We start from the raw sequence: 23,584 nt of genomic DNA on the forward strand, positions 1-23,584 counted from the left end.
CAGACACACACATATACAGACATTTACATATACGCACACACACACAAATACACATACGTATATATATACAAACACACATATATATACACACGTATATTCGATTTTTTTAATTCAAATTTTCAATCAAAACAAATTAAACCTTTCGATGTAGAAACTATAGAATGTAATTGAATATATATATATATATATATATATACATTGTTTCTAATATATATATATATCCTAATATTGTGATGACGTTGATAAACTCACGCGTTTGTTCTCCTGGTTCTTGACGCTGACGCTGTAGACGCCGTTCTTGTGGAATCCTGCCTGGAACAGTTCGGAACAATCGCGGAACTTCCTGTCGTGATCCACGGCTTTGGTGCTGTTGGGCACGACTGCAGGACCAGACATGAGAGTTGAGCCCAGAGAGCATGGATGAGACATGATAGTTGAGCCCAGAGAGCATGGATGAGACATGATAGTTGAGCCCAGAGAGCATGGATGAGACATGAGAGCTGAGCCCAGAGAGCATGGATGAGACATGATAGTTGAGCCCAGAGAGCATGGATGAGACATGATAGTTGAGCCCAGAGAGCATGGATCAGACATGATAGTTGAGCCCAGAGAGCATGGATGAGACATGATAGTTGAGCCCAGAGAGCATGGATGAGACATGATAGTTGAGCCCAGAGAGCATGGATGAGACATGATAGTTGAGCCCAGAGAGCATGGATGAGACATGAGAGTTGAGCCCAGAGAGCATGGATCAGACATGATAGTTGAGCCCAGAGAGCATGGATGAGACATGAGAGCTGAGCCCAGAGAGCATGGATGAGACATGATAGTTGAGCCCAGAGAGCATGGATGAGACATGAGAGTTGAGCCCAGAGAGCATGGATGAGACATGAGAGTTGAGCCCAGAGAGCATGGATGAGACATGAGAGTTGAGCCCAGAGAGCATGGATCAGACATGATAGTTGAGCCCAGAGAGCATGGATGAGACATGATAGTTGAGCCCAGAGAGCATGGATGAGACATGATAGTTGAGCCCAGAGAGCATGGATGAGACATGAGAGCTGAGCCCAGAGAGCATGGATGAGACATGATAGTTGAGCCCAGAGAGCATGGATGAGACATGATAGTTGAGCCCAGAGAGCATGGATCAGACATGATAGTTGAGCCCAGAGAGCATGGATGAGACATGATAGTTGAGCCCAGAGAGCATGGATGAGACATGATAGTTGAGCCCAGAGAGCATGGATGAGACATGATAGTTGAGCCCAGAGAGCATGGATGAGACATGAGAGTTGAGCCCAGAGAGCATGGATCAGACATGATAGTTGAGCCCAGAGAGCATGGATGAGACATGAGAGCTGAGCCCAGAGAGCATGGATGAGACATGATAGTTGAGCCCAGAGAGCATGGATGAGACATGAGAGTTGAGCCCAGAGAGCATGGATGAGACATGAGAGTTGAGCCCAGAGAGCATGGATGAGACATGAGAGTTGAGCCCAGAGAGCATGGATCAGACATGATAGTTGAGCCCAGAGAGCATGGATGAGACATGATAGTTGAGCCCAGAGAGCATGGATGAGACATGATAGTTGAGCCCAGAGAGCATGGATGAGACATGAGAGCTGAGCCCAGAGAGCATGGATGAGACATGATAGTTGAGCCCAGAGAGCATGGATGAGACATGATAGTTGAGCCCAGAGAGCATGGATCAGACATGATAGTTGAGCCCAGAGAGCATGGATGAGACATGATAGTTGAGCCCAGAGAGCATGGATGAGACATGATAGTTGAGCCCAGAGAGCATGGATGAGACATGATAGTTGAGCCCAGAGAGCATGGATGAGACATGAGAGCTGAGCCCAGAGAGCATGGATGAGACATGATAGTTGAGCCCAGAGAGCATGGATGAGACATGAGAGTTGAGCCCAGAGAGCATGGATGAGACATGAGAGTTGAGCCCAGAGAGCATGGATGAGACATGAGAGTTGAGCCCAGAGAGCATGGATCAGACATGATAGTTGAGCCCAGAGAGCATGGATGAGACATGAGAGTTGAGCCCAGAGAGCATGGATGAGACATGAGAGTTGAGCCCAGAGAGCATGGATGAGACATGAGAGTTGAGCCCAGAGAGCATAGATGAGACATGAGAGTTGAGCCCAGAGAGCATGGATGAGACATGAGAGTTGAGCCCAGAGAGCATGGATGAGACATGATAGTTGAGCCCAGAGAGCATGGATGAGACATGATAGTTGAGCCCAGAGAGCATGGATGAGACATGATAGTTGAGCCCAGAGAGCATGGATGAGACATGATAGTTGAGCCCAGAGAGCATGGATGAGACATGAGAGCTGAGCCCAGAGAGCATGGATGAGACATGAGAGTTGAGCCCAGAGAGCATGGATGAGACATGATAGTTGAGCCCAGAGAGCATGGATGAGACATGAGAGTTGAGCCCAGAGAGCATGGATGAGACATGAGAGTTGAGCCCAGAGAGCATGGATGAGACATGATAGTTGAGCCCAGAGAGCATGGATCAGACATGATAGTTGAGCCCAGAGAGCATGGATGAGACATGATAGTTGAGCCCAGAGAGCATGGATGAGACATGATAGTTGAGCCCAGAGAGCATGGATCAGACATGATAGTTGAGCCCAGAGAGCATGGATGAGACATTATAGTTGAGCCCAGAGAGCATGGATCAGACATGAGAGTTTAGCCCAGAGAGCATGGATGAGACATTATAGTTGAGCCCAGAGAGCATGGATTGATGATTGACGTTAAAAACTTGACGTAAAAACCCGACATGAACAACATTAAAGACCATTTAAAACTGTTTGACATCTGCCGACATCTGCCGACATCTGCCGACATCTGCCGACATCTGCCGACATCTGCCGACATCTGTCGAAATCTGCCGACATCTTCCGACATCTTCCGACATCTGGCGACATCTGTCGAAATCTGCCGACATCTTCCGACATCTTCCGACATCTGCCGACATCTGTCGACATCTGCCGACATCTGCCGACATCTGCCGACATCTGCCGACATCTGCCGACATCTGCAGAAATCTGCCGACATCTGCCGACATCTTCCGACATCTACCGACATCTGCCGACATCTGCAGAAATCTGCCGACATCTGCCGACATCTTCCGACATCTTCCGACATCTTCCGACATCTTCCGACATCTGCCGACATCTGCCGACATCTTCCGACATCTGCCGACATCTGCCGACATCTGCCGACATCTGCCGACATCTGCAGAAATCTGCCGACATCTGCCGACATCTGCCGACATCTGCCGACATCTGCCGACATCTGCCGACATCTGCCGACATCTGCCGACATCTCCCGACATCTCCCGACATCTCCCGACATCTGCCGACATCTGCCGACATCTTCCGACATCTTCCGACATCTGCCGACATCTTCCGACATCTGCCGACATCTGCCGACATCTGCCGACATCTTCCGACATCTGCCGACATCTTCCGACATCTGCCGACATCTGCCGACATCTGCCGACATCTGCCGACATCTCCCGACATCTTCCGACATCTGCCGACATCTTCCGACATCTTCCGACATCTGCCGACATCTTCCGACATCTGCCGACATCTGCCGACATCTGCCGACATCTGCCGACATCTGCCGACATCTTCCGACATCTGCCGACATCTGCCGAAATCTGCCGACATCTGCCGACATCTGCCGACATCTGCCGACATCTGCCGACATCTGCCGACATCTGCCGACATCTGCCGACATCTGCCGACATCTGCAGACATCTGCCGACATCTGTCGACATCTGCCGACATCTGCCGACATCTGTCGACATCTGCCGACATCTGCTGACATCTGCTGACATCTGAAGAAATCTGCCGACATCTGCCGACATCTGCCGACATCTGCCGACATCTGCCGACATCTTCCGACATCTGCCGACATCTTCCGACATCTGCCGACATCTGCCGACATCTGCCGACATCTGCCGACATCTGTCGACATCTGCCGACATCTGCTGACATCTGCCGACATCTGCAGAAATCTGCCGACATCTGCCGACATCTGCCGACATCTGTCGACATCTGCCGACATCTGCTGACATCTGCCGACATCTGCAGAAATCTGCCGACATCTGCCGACATCTGTCGACATCTGCCGACATCTGCTGACATCTGCCGACATCTGCCGACATCTGTCGACATCTGCCGACATCTGTCGACATCTGCCGACATCTGCCGACATCTGCCGACATCTGCCGACATCTTCCGACATCTGTCGACATCTGCCGACATCTTCCGACATCTGTCGACATCTGCCGACATCTGCCGACATCTGCCGACATCTGCAGAAATCTGCCGACATCTGTCGACATCTGCCGACATCTGCCGACATCTGTCGACATCTGCCGACATCTGCTGACATCTGTCGACATCTGCCGACATCTGCTGACATCTGCCGACATCTGCTGACATCTGTCGACATCTGTCGACATCTGCCGACATCTGCCGACATCTGTCGACATCTGCTGACATCTGCTGACATCTGCCGACATCTGCAGAAATCTGCCGACATCTTCCGACATCTGTCGACATCTGCCGACATCTGCTGACATCTGCCGACATCTTCCGACATCTGTCGACATCTGCCGACATCTGCCGACATCTGCCGACATCTGCCGACATCTGCCGACATCTGCCGACATCTGCCGACATCTGCAGACATCTGCCGACATCTGTCGACATCTGCCGACATCTGCCGACATCTGTCGACATCTGCCGACATCTGCTGACATCTGCTGACATCTGAAGAAATCTGCCGACATCTGCCGACATCTGCCGACATCTGCCGACATCTGCCGACATCTTCCGACATCTGCCGACATCTTCCGACATCTGCCGACATCTGCCGACATCTGCCGACATCTGCCGACATCTGTCGACATCTGCCGACATCTGCTGACATCTGCCGACATCTGCAGAAATCTGCCGACATCTGCCGACATCTGCCGACATCTGTCGACATCTGCCGACATCTGCTGACATCTGCCGACATCTGCAGAAATCTGCCGACATCTGCCGACATCTGCCGACATCTGCCGACATCTGCCGACATCTGCCGACATCTGCCGACATCTGCCGACATCTGCAGAAATCTGCCGACATCTGTCGACATCTGCCGACATCTGCCGACATCTGTCGACATCTGCCGACATCTGCTGACATCTGCCGACATCTGCAGAAATCTGCCGACATCTGCCGACATCTGCCGACATCTGCCGACATCTGCCGACATCTTCCGACATCTTCCGACATCTGCTGACATCTGCCGACATCTGCCGACATCTGCCGACATCTGCCGAAATCTGCCGACATCTTCCGACATCTGCCGACATCTTCCCACATCTGCCGACATCTGCCGACATCTGCCGACATCTTCCGACATCTGCCGACATCTTCCGACATCTGCCGACATCTTCCGACATCTGCCGACATCTGCCGACATCTGCCGACATCTGCCGACATCTGCCGACATCTGCCGACATCTGCCGACATCTTCCGACATCTGCCGACATCTTCCGACATCTGCCGACATCTTCCGACATCTGCCGACATCTGCCGACATCTGCCGACATCTGCCGACATCTGCAGAAATCTGCCGACATCTGTCGACATCTGCCGACATCTGCCGACATCTTCCGACATCTGCCGACATCTTCCGACATCTGCCGACATCTGCCGACATCTGCCGACATCTGCCGACATCTGCAGAAATCTGCCGACATCTGTCGACATCTGCCGACATCTGCCGACATCTGTCGACATCTGCCGACATCTGCTGACATCTGCCGACATCTGCAGAAATCTGCCGACATCTTCCGACATCTGTCGACATCTGCTGACATCTGCTGACATCTGCCGACATCTGCAGAAATCTGCCGACATCTTCCGACATCTGTCGACATCTGCCGACATCTGCTGACATCTGCCGACATCTGCCGAAATCTGCCGACATCTGCCGACATCTGCCGACATCTGCCGACATCTGCCGACATCTGCAGAAATCTGCCGACATCTGCCGACATCTACCGACATCTACCGACATCTGCCGACATCTGCCGACATCTGCCGACATCTGCCGACATCTGCCGACATCTGCCGACATCTCCCGACATCTGCCGACATCTGCAGACATCTGCCGACGATCTCTGGCTCTCGAGGTTTCCGCGGACGTTCATCTGCGGACGATCAGACGATAGAACGACCAAAGCAGTCATAAATTTCCAGCTCCCACTACGACGACCGACGACATATTTACTCTCCAAGCACTTACTATGCTCATGGAATTCCTTCCGATCCCACTTCCCGCTCTGATGAATGGGGTTCACGGCGGTTGCGCGAGCGAAGCTTGAAATGCGCGGCTGAACTTTTTCCCTTTGATCCCGGGGCCCCCCCTCGCGGCCCCTCCGTGGATCAGCTTGTTTATTTGAACGAGCTGCAGTGTCGTCGCAGCAGCTCCAGAGTATCGTGTGTCAGCGACAAGAATCTCCCGCCGCGGCAGATCCACGTCTTTCAGCAACAGAGGGGTTCGACCCCCGACACGCTGACCCCCGACACGTCGACCCCCGACACGTCGACCCCCAACACGTCGACCCCCGACACGTCGACCCCCGACACGTCGACCCCCAACACGTCGACCCCCGACACGTCGACCCCCGACACGTCGACCCCCGACACGCCGACCCCCGACATGTCGACCCCCGACACGTCGACCCCCGACACGCCGACCCCCGACACGTAACTTGACATTAAATACTTGACGTTAAAAACTTGATGTAAAAACTTGATGTAAAAACTTGATGTAAAAACTTGATGTAAAAACTTGATGTAAAAACTTGATGTAAAAACTCGACGTTAAAAACTCGACGTTAAAAACTCGACATTAAATACTTGACATTAAATACTTGATGTAAAAACTTGATGTAAAAACTTGACGTTAAAAACTCGACATTAAATACTTGACATTAAATACTTGATGTAAAAACTCGACGTTAAAAACTCGACATTAAATACTTGACATTAAATACTTGATGTAAAAACTTGATGTAAAAACTCGACGTTAAAAACTCGACATTAAATACTTGACATTAAATACTTGATGTAAAAACTCGACGTTAAAAACTCGACATTAAATACTTGACATTAAATACTTGATGTAAAAACTTGATGTAAAAACTCGACGTTAAAAACTCGACATTAAATACTTGACATTAAATACTTGACATTAAATACTTGATGTAAAAACTTGACGTTAAAAACTCGACATTAAATACTTGACATTAAATACTTGACATAAAAACTTGATGTAAAAACTCGACGTTAAAAACTCGACATTAAATACTTGACATTAAATACTTGATGTAAAAACTTGATGTAAAAACTCGACGTTAAAAACTCGACATTAAATACTTGACATTAAATACTTGACATTAAATACTTGATGTAAAAACTTGACGTTAAAAACTCGACATTAAATACTTGACATTAAATACTTGACATAAAAACTTGATGTAAAAACTCGACGTTAAAAACTCGACATTAAATACTTGACATTAAATACTTGATGTAAATACTTGATGTAAAAACTTGACGTTAAAAACTCGACATTAAATACTTGACATTAAATACTTGACATAAAAACTTGATGTAAAAACTCGACGTTAAAAACTCGACATTAAATACTTGACATTAAATACTTGATGTAAAAACTTGATGTAAAAACTCGACGTTAAAAACTCGACATTAAATACTTGACATTAAATACTTGACATTAAATACTTGACATAAAATACTTTATGTAAAAACGAACGACGTTAAAAACTGTCAAATGGACACGTCGACCCCCGACACGTCGACCCCCGACACGGCGACCCCCGACACGGCGACCCCCGACACGTCGACCCCCGACACGTCGACCCCCGACACGTCGACCCCCGACACGCCGACCCCCGACACGCCGACCCCCGACACGTCGACCCCCGACACGTCGACCCCCGACACGTCGACCCCCGACACGTTGACCCCCGACACGTCGACCCCCGACACTTTTGTTTTCCACTAAGAATCTTTTCGCCGTCGTTCTTTCAAAGGAAAACATCCGAAGAATGTCGTCCGGTCCGAGAAGAGCTTCGACCTACAAATATTATTCATGTCCCAATATTTGTTGACAGAAAATATTTGGTGGTTCATTGGGGGGACCCAGAGGGGGGTTCATGTGAAAGGACCAGCAGGGCTCGGGGTGTTCGCATAAATCAGCAGTCGTTGCCAAAACGAGCCCGAAAACGCAGGAAAGAAGGCGAAGGAGAGATGGAAGCGAACGAGCTGTCGAGGACGTGGAGCTCCCATGTGACCGTCATCAGTCTCAGACCCACTACCTCGAGACTTGAAGTCATTCCCAGGCCTCGGCGAAGTATCGCGAAGAGTATTAATATCTGCTGAAGTTACTCCAGACCTGCTCGCTGACTCATTCTGGAGGAAACACAATAGATCGTTGCAACATTACAATATAAAACAAATCAATCCTGTCATTTATGGGTTTGTGTGAGCGAAGAGTTGAACCGCGAGTCCATTTCTCTGTTTCAAATCGTGGTTTTATTTCCACGTCGACCGCAGACTTCGCTGGAAGAGCAAGACTCGTGGATACGAGAAGCTCCAGAACATCTGCAGAAGAACATCAGCGGCTCGACGACCGACAATAAATAGTAAACGTCACTTTCTTATATAGAACTTGTCTCTGATTATTCATCAGTCGAAGCACTTTAGTTACACATTCACCCACTCGAACACATGCTCACACACCAGTGGGAGTAGGCCGCGACGCAGCCGGGTAAAGCGTCCTGCTCAGGAACACCAACTCGTCCGGACCCTGGGATTGAACCCACAACTTCTCAGGCCACAGAACCGACCGCACCACCATCCAAACCAAGTGGCTCCAGGTTTTTTGTTCCGACCAATCACGAGGACACCTTTCGACCAATCAGGAGGCTTCGGATTGTAATCGGTTTATTGTCTGGTGTTGATGTTTTAGCTGAAACCTCATTGTGGTTCAACCGTGCACGCTCGAGCAGTTGCAACAAAAACCTGCGGTCCTTGAGGACCGAGGTGGTCCACTCCGGATCTGAACCATGGTGGAGTGTGGTGGTGGGGGGGGGGGGGGGGTCTATGGGACAAACCCAGGACCAGGACCAGGACCGGAGAGAGTTAACATACGATCCTGATGCAACAAGGTCCAAGGGAGGAAACGCGAGGCAGGTGGACAGTAGAAGTGTGAAGTCATTCTCATCCAAGATGCTTGTTCAGTTCCAAGGAGCTGGTCTGAGGGAGTTTCTACCATTTGTTCTCCTCAGACCTGGTTCTCTGGACCTGAAGAAGCTGAAGAGGCCTCCTGGATCAGAAGGACTCCACAGTTCTATGGTCCACTTGCTTGGCTATGGAAGTCTTTGGATGAGCGAAAGCTGGATGAATGAAAACCTTCGAGGACATAGACGACCTTGAACAGTTGACCTTCACGTACCCCTCACCATGGCGACCCCCTCTGAGGTCGGTCCAGCTCGTGTCCCGCCAACATTCGCCAACAGATTGTTCTGCCGGGTCTGTTGCAGCGACTGGAGTCTGTTGCTAATGAACCTCCAGCTGTAGCGTTTTAATAGAGAGGCCCTCGACGCCTCAAAGCCCTGCCGCTGGCGTCCCTCCACCAGACCCTGGAACTTGGCAAACTCCCTCCTGAAAGCCTCCTCGATGCCATACAGTATTCCCAGGACACGGCAATTCTGTCAGCTGTTTGTAGGCATGCTGGGAAATTGTGTTGTGTCTGCTCTGCTGGTAGTCAGGGTCAGGGTCAGGAGAAGGAGAAGAAGAAGAAGAAGAAGGAGAAGAAGAAGAAGAAGAAGAAGAAGAAGAAGAAGAAGAAGAAGAAGGATAGGGATAAGAAGAAGAAGAAGAAGAAGAAGAAGAAGGAGAAGAAGAAGAAGAAGAAGAAGAAGAAGAAGGATAGGGATAAGAAGAAGAAGAAGAAGAAGAAGAAGAAGAAGAAGGAGAAGAAGAAGAAGAAGAAGAAGAAGAAGAAGAAGAAGAAGAAGAAGAAGAAGAAGAAGGATAGGGATAAGAAGAAGAAGAAGAAGAAGAAGAAGAAGGAGAAGAAGAAGAAGAAGAAGAAGAAGAAGAAGGATAGGGATAAGAAGAAGAAGAAGAAGAAGAAGAGGAAGCAGAAGAAGAAGGAGAAGAAGAAGAAGCAGAAGAAGAAGAAGAAGAACAAAGAGAAGGAGAAGGAGGAGAAGCAGAATAAGAGGAAGCAGAAAAAGGAGAAAGAGAAGAAGAAGAAGAAGGAGAACAAAAAATTCCATTCTTTGGAGGCTCTAACTAGCGCCCCCTGGTGGCCCCCACTTTAGTAGTCCCTGGTGTAGAAACTAATTAGGTCCAACCTCGGCCGAGTGAGCAGAAGATGATGAATGTCACTCATTTGACGCCAGAACTAAACATTATTACTGTGTAATAACAGTTCATGTCACGAGGTTTATGTGACGATCACAACCGTGACGCTCTATTACTGTGTAATAACAGTTCATGTCACGAGGTTTATGTGACGATCACGACCGTGACGCTCTATTACTGTGTAATAACAGTTCATGTCACAAGGTTTATGTGACGATCACGACTGTGACGCTCTATTACTGTGTAATAACAGTTCATGTCACCAGGTTTATGTGACGATCACGACCGTGACGCTCTATTACTGTGTAATAACAGTTCATGTCACGAGGTTTATGTGACGATCACGACCGTGACGCTTTATTACTGTGTAATAACAGTTCATGTCACCAGGTTTATGTGACGATCACGACTGTGACGCTCTATTACTGTGTAATAACAGTTCATGTCACGAGGTTTATGAGACGATCACGACTGTGACGCTCTATTACTGTGTAATAACAGTTCATGTCACCAGGTTTATGAGACGATCACGACTGTGACGCTCTATTACTGTGTAATAACAGTTCATGTCACCAGGTTTATGTAACGATCACGACCGTGACGCTCTATTACTGTGTAATAACAGTTCATGTCACCAGGTTTATGTGACGATCACGACTGTGACGCTCTATTACTGTGTAATAACAGTTCATGTCACGAGGTTTATGAGACGATCACGACTGTGACGCTCTATTACTGTGTAATAACAGTTCATGTCACCAGGTTTATGTGACGATCACGACTGTGACGCTCTATTACTGTGTAATAACAGTTCATGTCACCAGGTTTATGATACGATCACGACTGTGACGCTCTATTACTGTGTAATAACAGTTCATGTCACGAGGTTTATGAGACGATCACGACTGTGACGCTCTATTACTGTGTAATAACAGTTCATGTCACCAGGTTTATGTGACGATCACGACTGTGACGCTCTATTACTGTGTAATAACAGTTCATGTCACCAGGTTTATGTGACGATCACGACTGTGACGCTCTATTACTGTGTAATAACAGTTCATGTCACGAGGTTTATGAGACGATCACGACTGTGACGCTCTATTACTGTGTAATAACAGTTCATGTCACGAGGTTTATGAGACGATCACGACTGTGACGCTCTATAACTGTGTAATAACAGTTCATGTCACGAGGTTTATGTGACGATCACGACCGTGACGCTCTATTACTGTGTAATAACAGTTCATGTCACCAGGTTTATGTGACGATCACGACTGTGACGCTCTATTACTGTGTAATAACAGTTCATGTCACGAGGTTTATGAGACGATCACGACTGTGACGCTCTATTACTGTGTAATAACAGTTCATGTCACGAGGTTTATGAGACGATCACGACTGTGACGCTCTATAACTGTGTAATAACAGTTCATGTCACGAGGTTTATGTGACGATCACGACCGTGACGCTCTATTACTGTGTAATAACAGTTCATGTCACCAGGTTTATGTGACGATCACGACCGTGACGCTCTATTACTGTGTAATAACAGTTCATGTCAAGAGGTTTATGTGACGATCACGACTGTGACGCTCTATTACTGTGTAATAACAGTTCATGTCACCAGGTTTATGTGATGATCACGACTGTGACGCTCTATTACTGTGTAATAACAGTTCATGTCACGAGGTTTATGTGATGATCACGACCGTGACGCTCTATTACTGTGTAATAACAGTTAGTGTCACCAGGTTTATGTGATGATCACGACTGTGACGCTCTATTACTGTGTAATAACAGTTCATGTCACGAGGTTTATGTGACGATCACGACTGTGACGCTCTATTACTGTGTAATAACAGTTCATGTCACAAGGTTTATGTAACGATCACGACCGTGACGCTCTATTACTGTGTAATAACAGTTCATGTCACGAGGTTTATGTGACGATCACGACCGTGACGCTCTATTACTGTGTAATAACAGTTCATGTCACGAGGTTTATGTGACGATCACGACCGTGACGCTCTATTACTGTGTAATAACAGTTCATGTCACGAGGTTTATGTGACGATCACAACTGTGACGCTCTATTACTGTGTAATAACAGTTCATGTCAAGAGGTTTATGTGACGATCACGACTGTGACGCTCTATTACTGTGTAATAACAGTTCATGTCAAGAGGTTTATGTGACGATCACGACTGTGACGCTCTATTACTGTGTAATAACAGTTCATGTCAAGAGGTTTATGTGACGATCACGACTGTGACGCTCTATTACTGTGTAATAACAGTTCATGTCACCAGGTTTATGTGATGATCACGACTGTGACGCTCTATTACTGTGTAATAACAGTTCATGTCACGAGGTTTATGATACGATCACGACTGTGACGCTCTATTACTGTGTAATAACAGTTCATGTCACCAGGTTTATGTGACGATCACGACCGTGACGCTCTATTACTGTGTAATAACAGTTCATGTCAAGAGGTTTATGTGACGATAACGACTGTGACGCTCTATTACTGTGTAATAACAGTTCATGTCAAGAGGTTTATGTGACGATCACGACTGTGACGCTCTATTACTGTGTAATAACAGTTCATGTCACCAGGTTTATGTGACGATCACGACTGTGACGCTCTATTACTGTGTAATAACAGTTCATGTCACGAGGTTTATGTGACGATCACGACTGTGACGCTCTATTACTGTGTAATAACAGTTCATGTCACGAGGTTTATGTGACGATCACGACTGTGACGCTCTATTACTGTGTAATAACAGTTCATGTCACCAGGTTTATGTGACGATCACGACCGTGACGCTCTATTACTGTGTAATAACAGTTCATGTCACGAGGTTTATGTGACGATCACGACTGTGACGCTCTATTACTGTGTAATAACAGTTCATGTCACCAGGTTTATGTGACGATCACGACTGTGACGCTCTATTACTGTGTAATAACAGTTCATGTCACCAGGTTTATGTGATGATCACGACTGTGACGCTCTATTACTGTGTAATAACAGTTCATGTCACCAGGTTTATGTGACGATCACGACCGTGACGCTCTATTACTGTGTAATAACAGTTCATGTCACGAGGTTTATGTGACGATCACGACTGTGACGCTCTATTACTGTGTAATAACAGTTCATGTCACCAGGTTTATGTGACGATCACGACTGTGACGCTCTATTACTGTGTAATAACAGTTCATGTCACCAGGTTTATGTGACGATCACGACCGTGACGCTATATTACTGTGTAATAACAGTTCATGTCACCAGGTTTATGTGACGATCACGACCGTGACGCTCTATTACTGTGTAATAACAGTTCATGTCACCAGGTTTATGTGACGATCACGACCGTGACGCTCTATTACTGTGTAATAACAGTTCATGTCACGAGGTTTATGTAACGATCACGACTGTGACGCTCTATTACTGTGTAATAACAGTTCATGTCACCAGGTTTATGTGACGATCACGACCGTGACGCTCTATTACTGTGTAATAACAGTTCATGTCACGAGGTTTATGTGACGATCACGACTGTGACGCTCTATTACTGTGTAATAACAGTTCATGTCACGAGGTTTATGTGACGATCACGACCGTGACGCTCTATTACTGTGTAATAACAGTTCATGTCACGAGGTTTATGTGACGATCACGACTGTGACGCTCTATTACTGTGTAATAACAGTTCATGTCACCAGGTTTATGTGACGATCACGACCGTGACGCTCTATTACTGTGTAATAACAGTTCATGTCACGAGGTTTATGTGACGATCACGACCGTGACGCTCTATTACTGTGTAATAACAGTTCATGTCACGAGGTTTATGTGACGATCACGACTGTGACGCTCTATTACTGTGTAATAACAGTTCATGTCACCAGGTTTATGTGACGATCACGACCGTGACGCTCTATTACTGTGTAATAACAGTTCATGTCATAAGGTTTATGTAACGATCACGACTGTGACGCTCTATTACTGTGTAATAACAGTTCATGTCACGAGGTTTATGTGACGATCACGACTGTGACGCTCTATTACTGTGTAATAACAGTTCATGTCACCAGGTTTATGATACGATCACGACTGTGACGCTCTATTACTGTGTAATAACAGTTCATGTCACCAGGTTTATGTGACGATCACGACCGTGACGCTCTATTACTGTGTAATAACAGTTCATGTCACCAGGTTTATGTGACGATCACGACCGTGACGCTCTATTACTGTGTAATAACAGTTCATGTCATAAGGTTTATGTAACGATCACGACTGTGACGCTCTATTACTGTGTAATAACAGTTCATGTCACCAGGTTTATGTGACGATCACGACCGTGACGCTCTATTACTGTGTAATAACAGTTCATGTCACGAGGTTTATGTAACGATCACGACTGTGACGCTCTATTACTGTGTAATAACAGTTCATGTCACGAGGTTTATGTGACGATCACGACTGTGACGCTCTATTACTGTGTAATAACAGTTCATGTCACAAGGTTTATGTAACGATCACGACTGTGACGCTCTATTACTGTGTAATAACAGTTCATGTCACAAGGTTTATGTGACGATCACGACCGTGACGCTCTATTACTGTGTAATAACAGTTCATGTCAAGAGGTTTATGTAACGATCACGACCGTGACGCTCTATTACTGTGTAATAACAGTTCATGTCACCAGGTTTATGTGACGATCACGACCGTGACGCTCTATTACTGTGTAATAACAGTTCATGTCATAAGGTTTATGTAACGATCACGACTGTGACGCTCTATTACTGTGTAATAGCAGTTCATGTCACCAGGTTTATGTGACGATCACGACTGTGACGCTCTATTACTGTGTAATAACAGTTCATGTCACCAGGTTTATGTGACGATCACGACTGTGACGCTCTATTACTGTGTAATAACAGTTCATGTCACAAGGTTTATGTAACGATCACGACTGTGACGCTCTATTACTGTGTAATAACAGTTCATGTCACCAGGTTTATGTGACGATCACGACTGTGACGCTCTATTACTGTGTAATAACAGTTCATGTCACAAGGTTTATGTGACGATCACGACTGTGACGCTCTATTACTGTGTAATAACAGTTCATGTCACGAGGTTTATGTGACGATCACGACTGTGACGCTCTATTACTGTGTAATAACAGTTCATGTCACCAGGTTTATGTGACGATCACGACTGTGACGCTCTATTACTGTGTAATAACAGTTCATGTCACCAGGTTTATGTGACGATCACGACTGTGACGCTCTATTACTGTGTAATAACAGTTCATGTCACCAGGTTTATGTGACGATCACGACCGTGACGCTCTATTACTGTGTAATAACAGTTCATGTCACGAGGTTTATGTGACGATCACGACTGTGACGCTCTATTACTGTGTAATAACAGTTCATGTCACCAGGTTTATGTGACGATCACGACTGTGACGCTCTATTACTGTGTAATAACAGTTCATGTCACGAGGTTTATGTGACGATCACGACCGTGACGCTCTATTACTGTGTAATAACAGTTCATGTCACCAGGTTTATGTAACGATCACGACTGTGACGCTCTATTACTGTGTAATAACAGTTCATGTCACCAGGTTTATGTGACGATCACGACTGTGACGCTCTATTACTGTGTAATAACAGTTCATGTCACGAGGTTTATGTGACGATCACGACCGTGACGCTCTATTACTGTGTAATAACAGTTCATGTCACGAGGTTTATGTGACGATCACGACTGTGACGCTCTATTACTGTGTAATAACAGTTCATGTCACCAGGTTTATGTGACGATCACGACTGTGACGCTCTATTACTGTGTAATAACAGTTCATGTCACAAGGTTTATGTAACGATCACGACTGTGACGCTCTATTACTGTGTAATAACAGTTCATGTCACCAGGTTTATGTGACGATCACGACCGTGACGCTCTATTACTGTGTAATAACAGTTCATGTCATAAGGTTTATGTAACGATCACGACTGTGACGCTCTATTACTGTGTAATAGCAGTTCATGTCACCAGGTTTATGTGACGATCACGACTGTGACGCTCTATTACTGTGTAATAACAGTTCATGTCACAAGGTTTATGTGACGATCACGACTGTGACGCTCTATTACTGTGTAATAACAGTTCATGTCACCAGGTTTATGTGACGATCACGACCGTGACGCTCTATTACTGTGTAATAACAGTTCATGTCACGAGGTTTATGTGACGATCACGACTGTGACGCTCTATTACTGTGTAATAACAGTTCATGTCACCAGGTTTATGTGACGATCACGACTGTGACGCTCTATTACTGTGTAATAACAGTTCATGTCACGAGGTTTATGTGACGATCACGACCGTGACGCTCTATTACTGTGTAATAACAGTTCATGTCACCAGGTTTATGTAACGATCACGACTGTGACGCTCTATTACTGTGTAATAACAGTTCATGTCACCAGGTTTATGTGACGATCACGACTGTGACGCTCTATTACTGTGTAATAACAGTTCATGTCACCAGGTTTATGTAACGATCACGACTGTGACGCTCTATTACTGTGTAATAACAGTTCATGTCACCAGGTTTATGTGACGATCACGACTGTGACGCTCTATTACTGTGTAATAACAGTTCATGTCACGAGGTTTATGAGACGATCACGACTGTGACGCTCTATTACTGTGTAATAACAGTTCATGTCACGAGGTTTATGTAACAGATCTGATCCAGATCCAGCAACACTTTCCTTCCACAGCCGTTGAAGCTTCACTTTCCTGACTCGAGTCGACGTCACTCAAAGCCCTGGAATGTTAAGCAACGTTGTCGGTCGAGCACTAATTCATTTCTCATCAAAACAAGAAAGAAAAACAAGAATCCTTCTTTCCGAGGCTCTGCTGAAAGTGCGGTTGGAAAACAGGCCAGAACGATCGGCGAGATGGACTCACTCTCTCGCCTCCTCTGGACGGGACGTCCCAGCGGTGCCGTTCACCGTGACTTATTCATGCTGGGGTGAAGACAGAGGGTGACCTTTGACCCGCACAGACGCCTTCACCGTGACGGAGGAAAAGACCAACCACAGCAGCAGCTCATGGGTTTCAACCCCCGCCTGATTGTACTGAACGTTACTCTATACTGAAGGCTAGTTTATACTGAAGGCTAGTTTATACTGAAGGCTAGTTTATACTGAAGGTTACTCTATACTGAAGGCTAGTTTATACTGAAGGCTAGTTTTTACTGAAGGCTAGTTTATACTGAAGGCTAGTTTATACTGAAGGCTAGTTTATACTGAAGGCTAGTTTATACTGAAGGCTAGTTTATACTGAAGGCTAGTTTATACTGAAGGCTAGTTTATACTGAAGGTTACTCTATACTGAAGGCTAGTTTATACCGAAGGCTAGTTTATACTGAAGGCTAGTTTATACTGAAGGTTACTCTATACTGAAGGCTAGTTTATACTGAAGGCTAGTTTATACTGAAGGCTAGTTTATACTGAAGGTTACTCTATACTGAAGGCTAGTTTATACTGAAGGCTAGTTTATACTGAAGGCTAGTTTATACTGAAGGCTAGTTTATACTGAAGGCTAGTTTTTTCTGAAGGCTAGTTTATACTGAAGGCTAGTTTATACTGAAGGCTAGTTTATACTGAAGGCTAGTTTATACTGAAGGCTAGTTTATTCTGAAGGCTAGTTTATACTGAAGGCTAGTTTATACTGAAGGTTACTCTATACTGAAGGCTAGTTTATACTGAAGGCTAGTTTAGACTGAAGGCTAGTTTAAACTGAAGGCTAGTTTATACTGAAGGCTAGTTTATACTGAAGGCTAGTTTATTCTGAAGGCTAGTTTATTCTGAAGGCTAGTTTATACTGAAGGCTAGTTTATACTGAAGGTTACTCTATACTGAAGGCTAGTTTATACCGAAGGCTAGTTTATACTGAAGGCTAGTTTATACTGAAGGTTACTCTATACTGAAGGCTAGTTTATACTGAAGGCTAGTTTATACTGAAGGCTAGTTTATTCTGAAGGCTAGTTTATTCTGAAGACTAGTTTATACTGAAGGCTAGTTTATACTGAAGGTTACTCTATACTGAAGGCTAGTTTATACTGAAGGCTAGTTTATACTGAAGGCTGGTTTATACTGAAGGCTAGTTTATACTGAAGCCTAGTTTATACTGAAGGCTAGATTATACTGAAGGCTAGTTTATACTGAAGGCTAGTTTATTCTTAAGGTTAGTTTATACTGAAGGCTAGTTTATACTGAAGGCTAGTTTATTCTTAAGGCTAGTTTATACTAAAGGCTAGTTTATACTGAAGGCTAGTTTATACTGAAGGCTAGTTTATTCTGAAGGCTAGTTTATACTGAAGGCTAGTTTATACTGAAGGCTAGTTTATACTGAACGTTACTCTATACTGAAGGCTAGTTTATACTGAAGGCTAGTTTATACTGAAGGCTAGTTTATTCTTAAGGTTAGTTTATACTGAAGGCTAGTTTATACTGAAGGCTAGTTCATACTGAAGGCTAGTTTATACTGAAGGCTAGTTTATACTGTAGACTAGTTTATACTGAAGGCTAGTTTATACTGAAGGCTATTTATACTGTAGGCTAGTTTATACTGAAGGCTAGTTCATACTGAAGGCTAGTTTATACTGAAGGCTAGTTTATTCTTAAGGTTAGTTTATACTGAAGGCTAGTTTATTCTTAAGGCTAGTTTATACTGAAGGCTAGTTTATACTGAAGGCTAGTTTATTCTGAAGGCTAGTTTATACTGAAGGTTAGTTTATACTGAAGGCTAGTTTATTCTTAAGGCTAGTTTATACTGAAGGCTAGTTTATACTGAAGGCTAGTTTATACTGAAGGCTAGTTTATTCTGAAGGCTAGTTTATACTGAAGGCTAGTTTATACTGAAGGCTAGTTTATACTGAAGGCTAGTTTATACTGAAGGCTAGTTTATTCTGAAGGCTAGTTTATACTGAAGGCTAGTTTATACTGAAGGCTAGTTTATACTGAAGGTTACTCTATACTGAAGGCTAGTTTATACTGAAGGCTAGTTTTTACTGAAGGCTAGTTTATACTGAAGGCTAGTTTATACTGAAGGCTAGTTTATACTGAAGGCTAGTTTATACTGAAGGCTAGTTTATACTGAAGGCTAGTTTATACTGAAGGCTAGTTTATACTGAAGGTTACTCTATACTGAAGGCTAGTTTATACCGAAGGCTAGTTTATACTGAAGGCTAGTTTATACTGAAGGTTACTCTATACTGAAGGCTAGTTTATACTGAAGGCTAGTTTATACTGAAGGCTAGTTTATACTGAAGGTTACTCTATACTGAAGGCTAGTTTATACTGAAGGCTAGTTTATACTGAAGGCTAGTTTATACTGAAGGCTAGTTTATACTGAAGGCTAGTTTTTTCTGAAGGCTAGTTTATACTGAAGGCTAGTTTATACTGAAGGCTAGTTTATACTGAAGGCTAGTTTATACTGAAGGCTAGTTTATTCTGAAGGCTAGTTTATACTGAAGGCTAGTTTATACTGAAGGTTACTCTATACTGAAGGCTAGTTTATACTGAAGGCTAGTTTAGACTGAAGGCTAGTTTAAACTGAAGGCTAGTTTATACTGAAGGCTAGTTTATACTGAAGGCTAGTTTATTCTGAAGGCTAGTTTATTCTGAAGGCTAGTTTATACTGAAGGCTAGTTTATACTGAAGGTTACTCTATACTGAAGGCTAGTTTATACCGAAGGCTAGTTTATACTGAAGGCTAGTTTATACTGAAGGTTACTCTATACTGAAGGCTAGTTTATACTGAAGGCTAGTTTATACTGAAGGCTAGTTTATTCTGAAGGCTAGTTTATTCTGAAGACTAGTTTATACTGAAGGCTAGTTTATACTGAAGGTTACTCTATACTGAAGGCTAGTTTATACTGAAGGCTAGTTTATACTGAAGGCTGGTTTATACTGAAGGCTAGTTTATACTGAAGCCTAGTTTATACTGAAGGCTAGATTATACTGAAGGCTAGTTTATACTGAAGGCTAGTTTATTCTTAAGGTTAGTTTATACTGAAGGCTAGTTTATACTGAAGGCTAGTTTATTCTTAAGGCTAGTTTATACTAAAGGCTAGTTTATACTGAAGGCTAGTTTATACTGAAGGCTAGTTTATTCTGAAGGCTAGTTTATACTGAAGGCTAGTTTATACTGAAGGCTAGTTTATACTGAACGTTACTCTATACTGAAGGCTAGTTTATACTGAAGGCTAGTTTATACTGAAGGCTAGTTTATTCTTAAGGTTAGTTTATACTGAAGGCTAGTTTATACTGAAGGCTAGTTCATACTGAAGGCTAGTTTATACTGAAGGCTAGTTTATACTGTAGACTAGTTTATACTGAAGGCTAGTTTATACTGAAGGCTATTTATACTGTAGGCTAGTTTATACTGAAGGCTAGTTCATACTGAAGGCTAGTTTATACTGAAGGCTAGTTTATTCTTAAGGTTAGTTTATACTGAAGGCTAGTTTATTCTTAAGGCTAGTTTATACTGAAGGCTAGTTTATACTGAAGGCTAGTTTATTCTGAAGGCTAGTTTATACTGAAGGTTAGTTTATACTGAAGGCTAGTTTATTCTTAAGGCTAGTTTATACTGAAGGCTAGTTTATACTGAAGGCTAGTTTATTCTGAAGGCTAGTTTATACTGAAGGCTAGTTTATACTGAAGGCTAGTTTATTCTGAAGGCTAGTTTATACTGAAGGCTAGTTTATACTGAAGGCTAGTTTATACTGAAGGCTAGTTTATTCTTAAGGTTAGTTTATACTGAAGGCTAGTTTATTCTTAAGGCTAGTTTATACTGAAGGCTAGTTTATACTGAAGGCTACTTTATTCTTAAGGCTAGTTTATACTGAAGGCTAGTTTATACTGAAGCCTAGTTTATACTGAAGGCTAGTTTATTCTGAAGGCTAGTTTATACTGAATCCTAGTTTATACTGAAGGCTAGTTTATACTGAAGGCTAGTTTATACTGAAGCCTAGTTTATTCTGAAGGCTAGTTTATACTGAAGGCTAGTTTACTCTGAAGGCTAGTTTATACTGAAGGCTAGTTTATACTGAAGGCTAGTTTATACTTAAGCCTAGTTTATTCTGAACGTTACTTTATACTGAAGGCTAGTTTATACTGAAGGCTAGTTTATACTGAAGGCTAGTTTATACTGAAGGCTAGTTTATACTGAACGTTACTTTATACTGAAGGCTAGTTTATACTGAAGGCTAGTTTATACTGAAGGCTAGTTTATACTGAAGCCTAGTTTATTCTGAAGGCTAGTTTATACTGAACGCTAGTTTATACTTAAGCCTAGTTTATTCTGAAGGCTAGTTTATACTGAAGGCTAGTTTATTCTGAAGGCTAGTTTATACTGAACGCTAGTTTATACTTAAGCCTAGTTTATACAGAAGGCTAGTTTATACTGAAGGGAAATTTATACTGAACGTTACTTTATACTGGAGGCTAGTTTATACTGAACGTTACTTTATACTGAAGGCTAGTTTATACTGAACATTACTTTATACTGAAGGCTAGTTCATACTGAACGTTACTTTATACTGAAGGCTAGTTTATACTGAACGTTACTTTATACTGAAGGCTAGTTTATACTGAACGTTACTTTATACTGAGGGCTAGTTTATACTGAACGTTACTTTATACTGAAGGCTAGTTTATACTGAACGTTACTTTATACTGAGGGCTAGTTTATACTGAACGTTACTTTATACTGAAGGCTAGTTTATACTGAACGATAATTTATACTAAAGGCTAGTTTATACTGAACGTTACTTTATACTGAGGGCTAGTTTATACTGAGGGCTAGTTTATACTGAACGATACTTTATACTAAAGGCTAGTTTATACTGAATGCTAATTTATTCTGAAGGCTAGTTTGTACTGAACGCTAGTTGGTATTTAAAGCTTGTCTTTACTGAAGGCTAGTTTGTAATAAAAGCTAGTCTTTACTGAAGGCTAGTCTTTACTGAAGGCTAGTCATTACTGAAGGCTAGTTTGTAATAAAAGCTAGTCTTTACTGAAGGCTAGTTTGTAATAAAAGCTAGTCTTTACTGAAGGCTAGTTTGTAATAAAAGCTAGTCTTTACTGACGGCTAGTTTGTAATAAAAGCTTGTCTTTACTGAAGGCTAGTTTGTAATAAAAGCTAGTCTTTACTGAAGGCTAGTTTGTAATAAAAGCTAGTCATTGCTGAAGGCTAGTTTGTAATTAAAGCTAGTCTTTACTGAAGGCTAGTCTTTACTGAAGGGTAGTTTGTAATAAAAGCTAGTCTTTACTGAAGGCTAGTTTGTAATAAAAGCTGGTCTTTACTGAAGGCTAGTTTGTAATAAAAGCTAGCCTTTACTGAAGGCTAGTTTGTAATCTAAGCTAGTCATTACTGAAGGCTAGTTTGTAATAAAAGCTAGTCTTTACTGAAGGCTAGTTTGTAATAAAAGCTAGTCTTTACTGAAGGCTAGTTTGTAATAAAAGCTAGTCTTTACTGAAGGCTAGTTTGTAATAAAAGCTAGTCTTTGCTGAAGGCTAGTCTTTACTGAAGGCTAGTTTGTAATAAAAGCTAGTCTTTGCTGAAGGCTAGTTTTTAATAAAAGCTAGTCTTTACTGAAGGCTAGTTTGTAATAAAAGTTAGTCTTTGCTGAAGGCTAGTTTGTAATAAAAGTTAGTCTTTACTGAAGGCTAGTTCGTAATAAAAGCTAGTCTTTACTGAAGGCTAGTTTGTAATAAAAGCTAGTCTTTGCTGAAGGCTAGTTCGTAATAAAAGCTAGTCTTTACTGAAGGCTAGTTTGTAATAAAAGCTAGTCTTTACTGAAGGCTAGTTTGTAATAAAAGTTAGTCTTTACTGAAGGCTAGTTTGTAATAAAAGCTAGTCTTTACTGAAGGCTAGTTTGTAATAAAAGCTAGTCTTTACTGATGGCTAGTTTGTAATAAAAGCTAGTCTTTACTGAAGGCTAGTTTGTAATAAAAGCTAGTCTTTACTGAAA

General features: G+C 43.5%; 1 protein-coding gene across 1 annotated transcript in view; it reads right to left on the reverse strand.

Moving 5' to 3' along the window:
- The window catches only part of angpt1 (angiopoietin 1), a gene marked incomplete in the record, with an annotated part of 112,692 nt that overhangs the window by 20,910 nt on the left and 68,198 nt on the right, over positions 1 to 23,584 (reverse strand). The window contains 1 exon segment of the mRNA XM_087786160.1: positions 253 to 380. Within this exon segment, the coding sequence (XP_087642286.1) occupies positions 253 to 380 (128 nt within the window).

This window comes from Callionymus lyra, chromosome 3 (genome assembly GCF_982586985.1).
Source record: "Callionymus lyra chromosome 3, fCalLyr1.hap1.1, whole genome shotgun sequence".
NCBI classification, from domain to species: domain Eukaryota; kingdom Metazoa; phylum Chordata; class Actinopteri; order Syngnathiformes; family Callionymidae; genus Callionymus; species Callionymus lyra.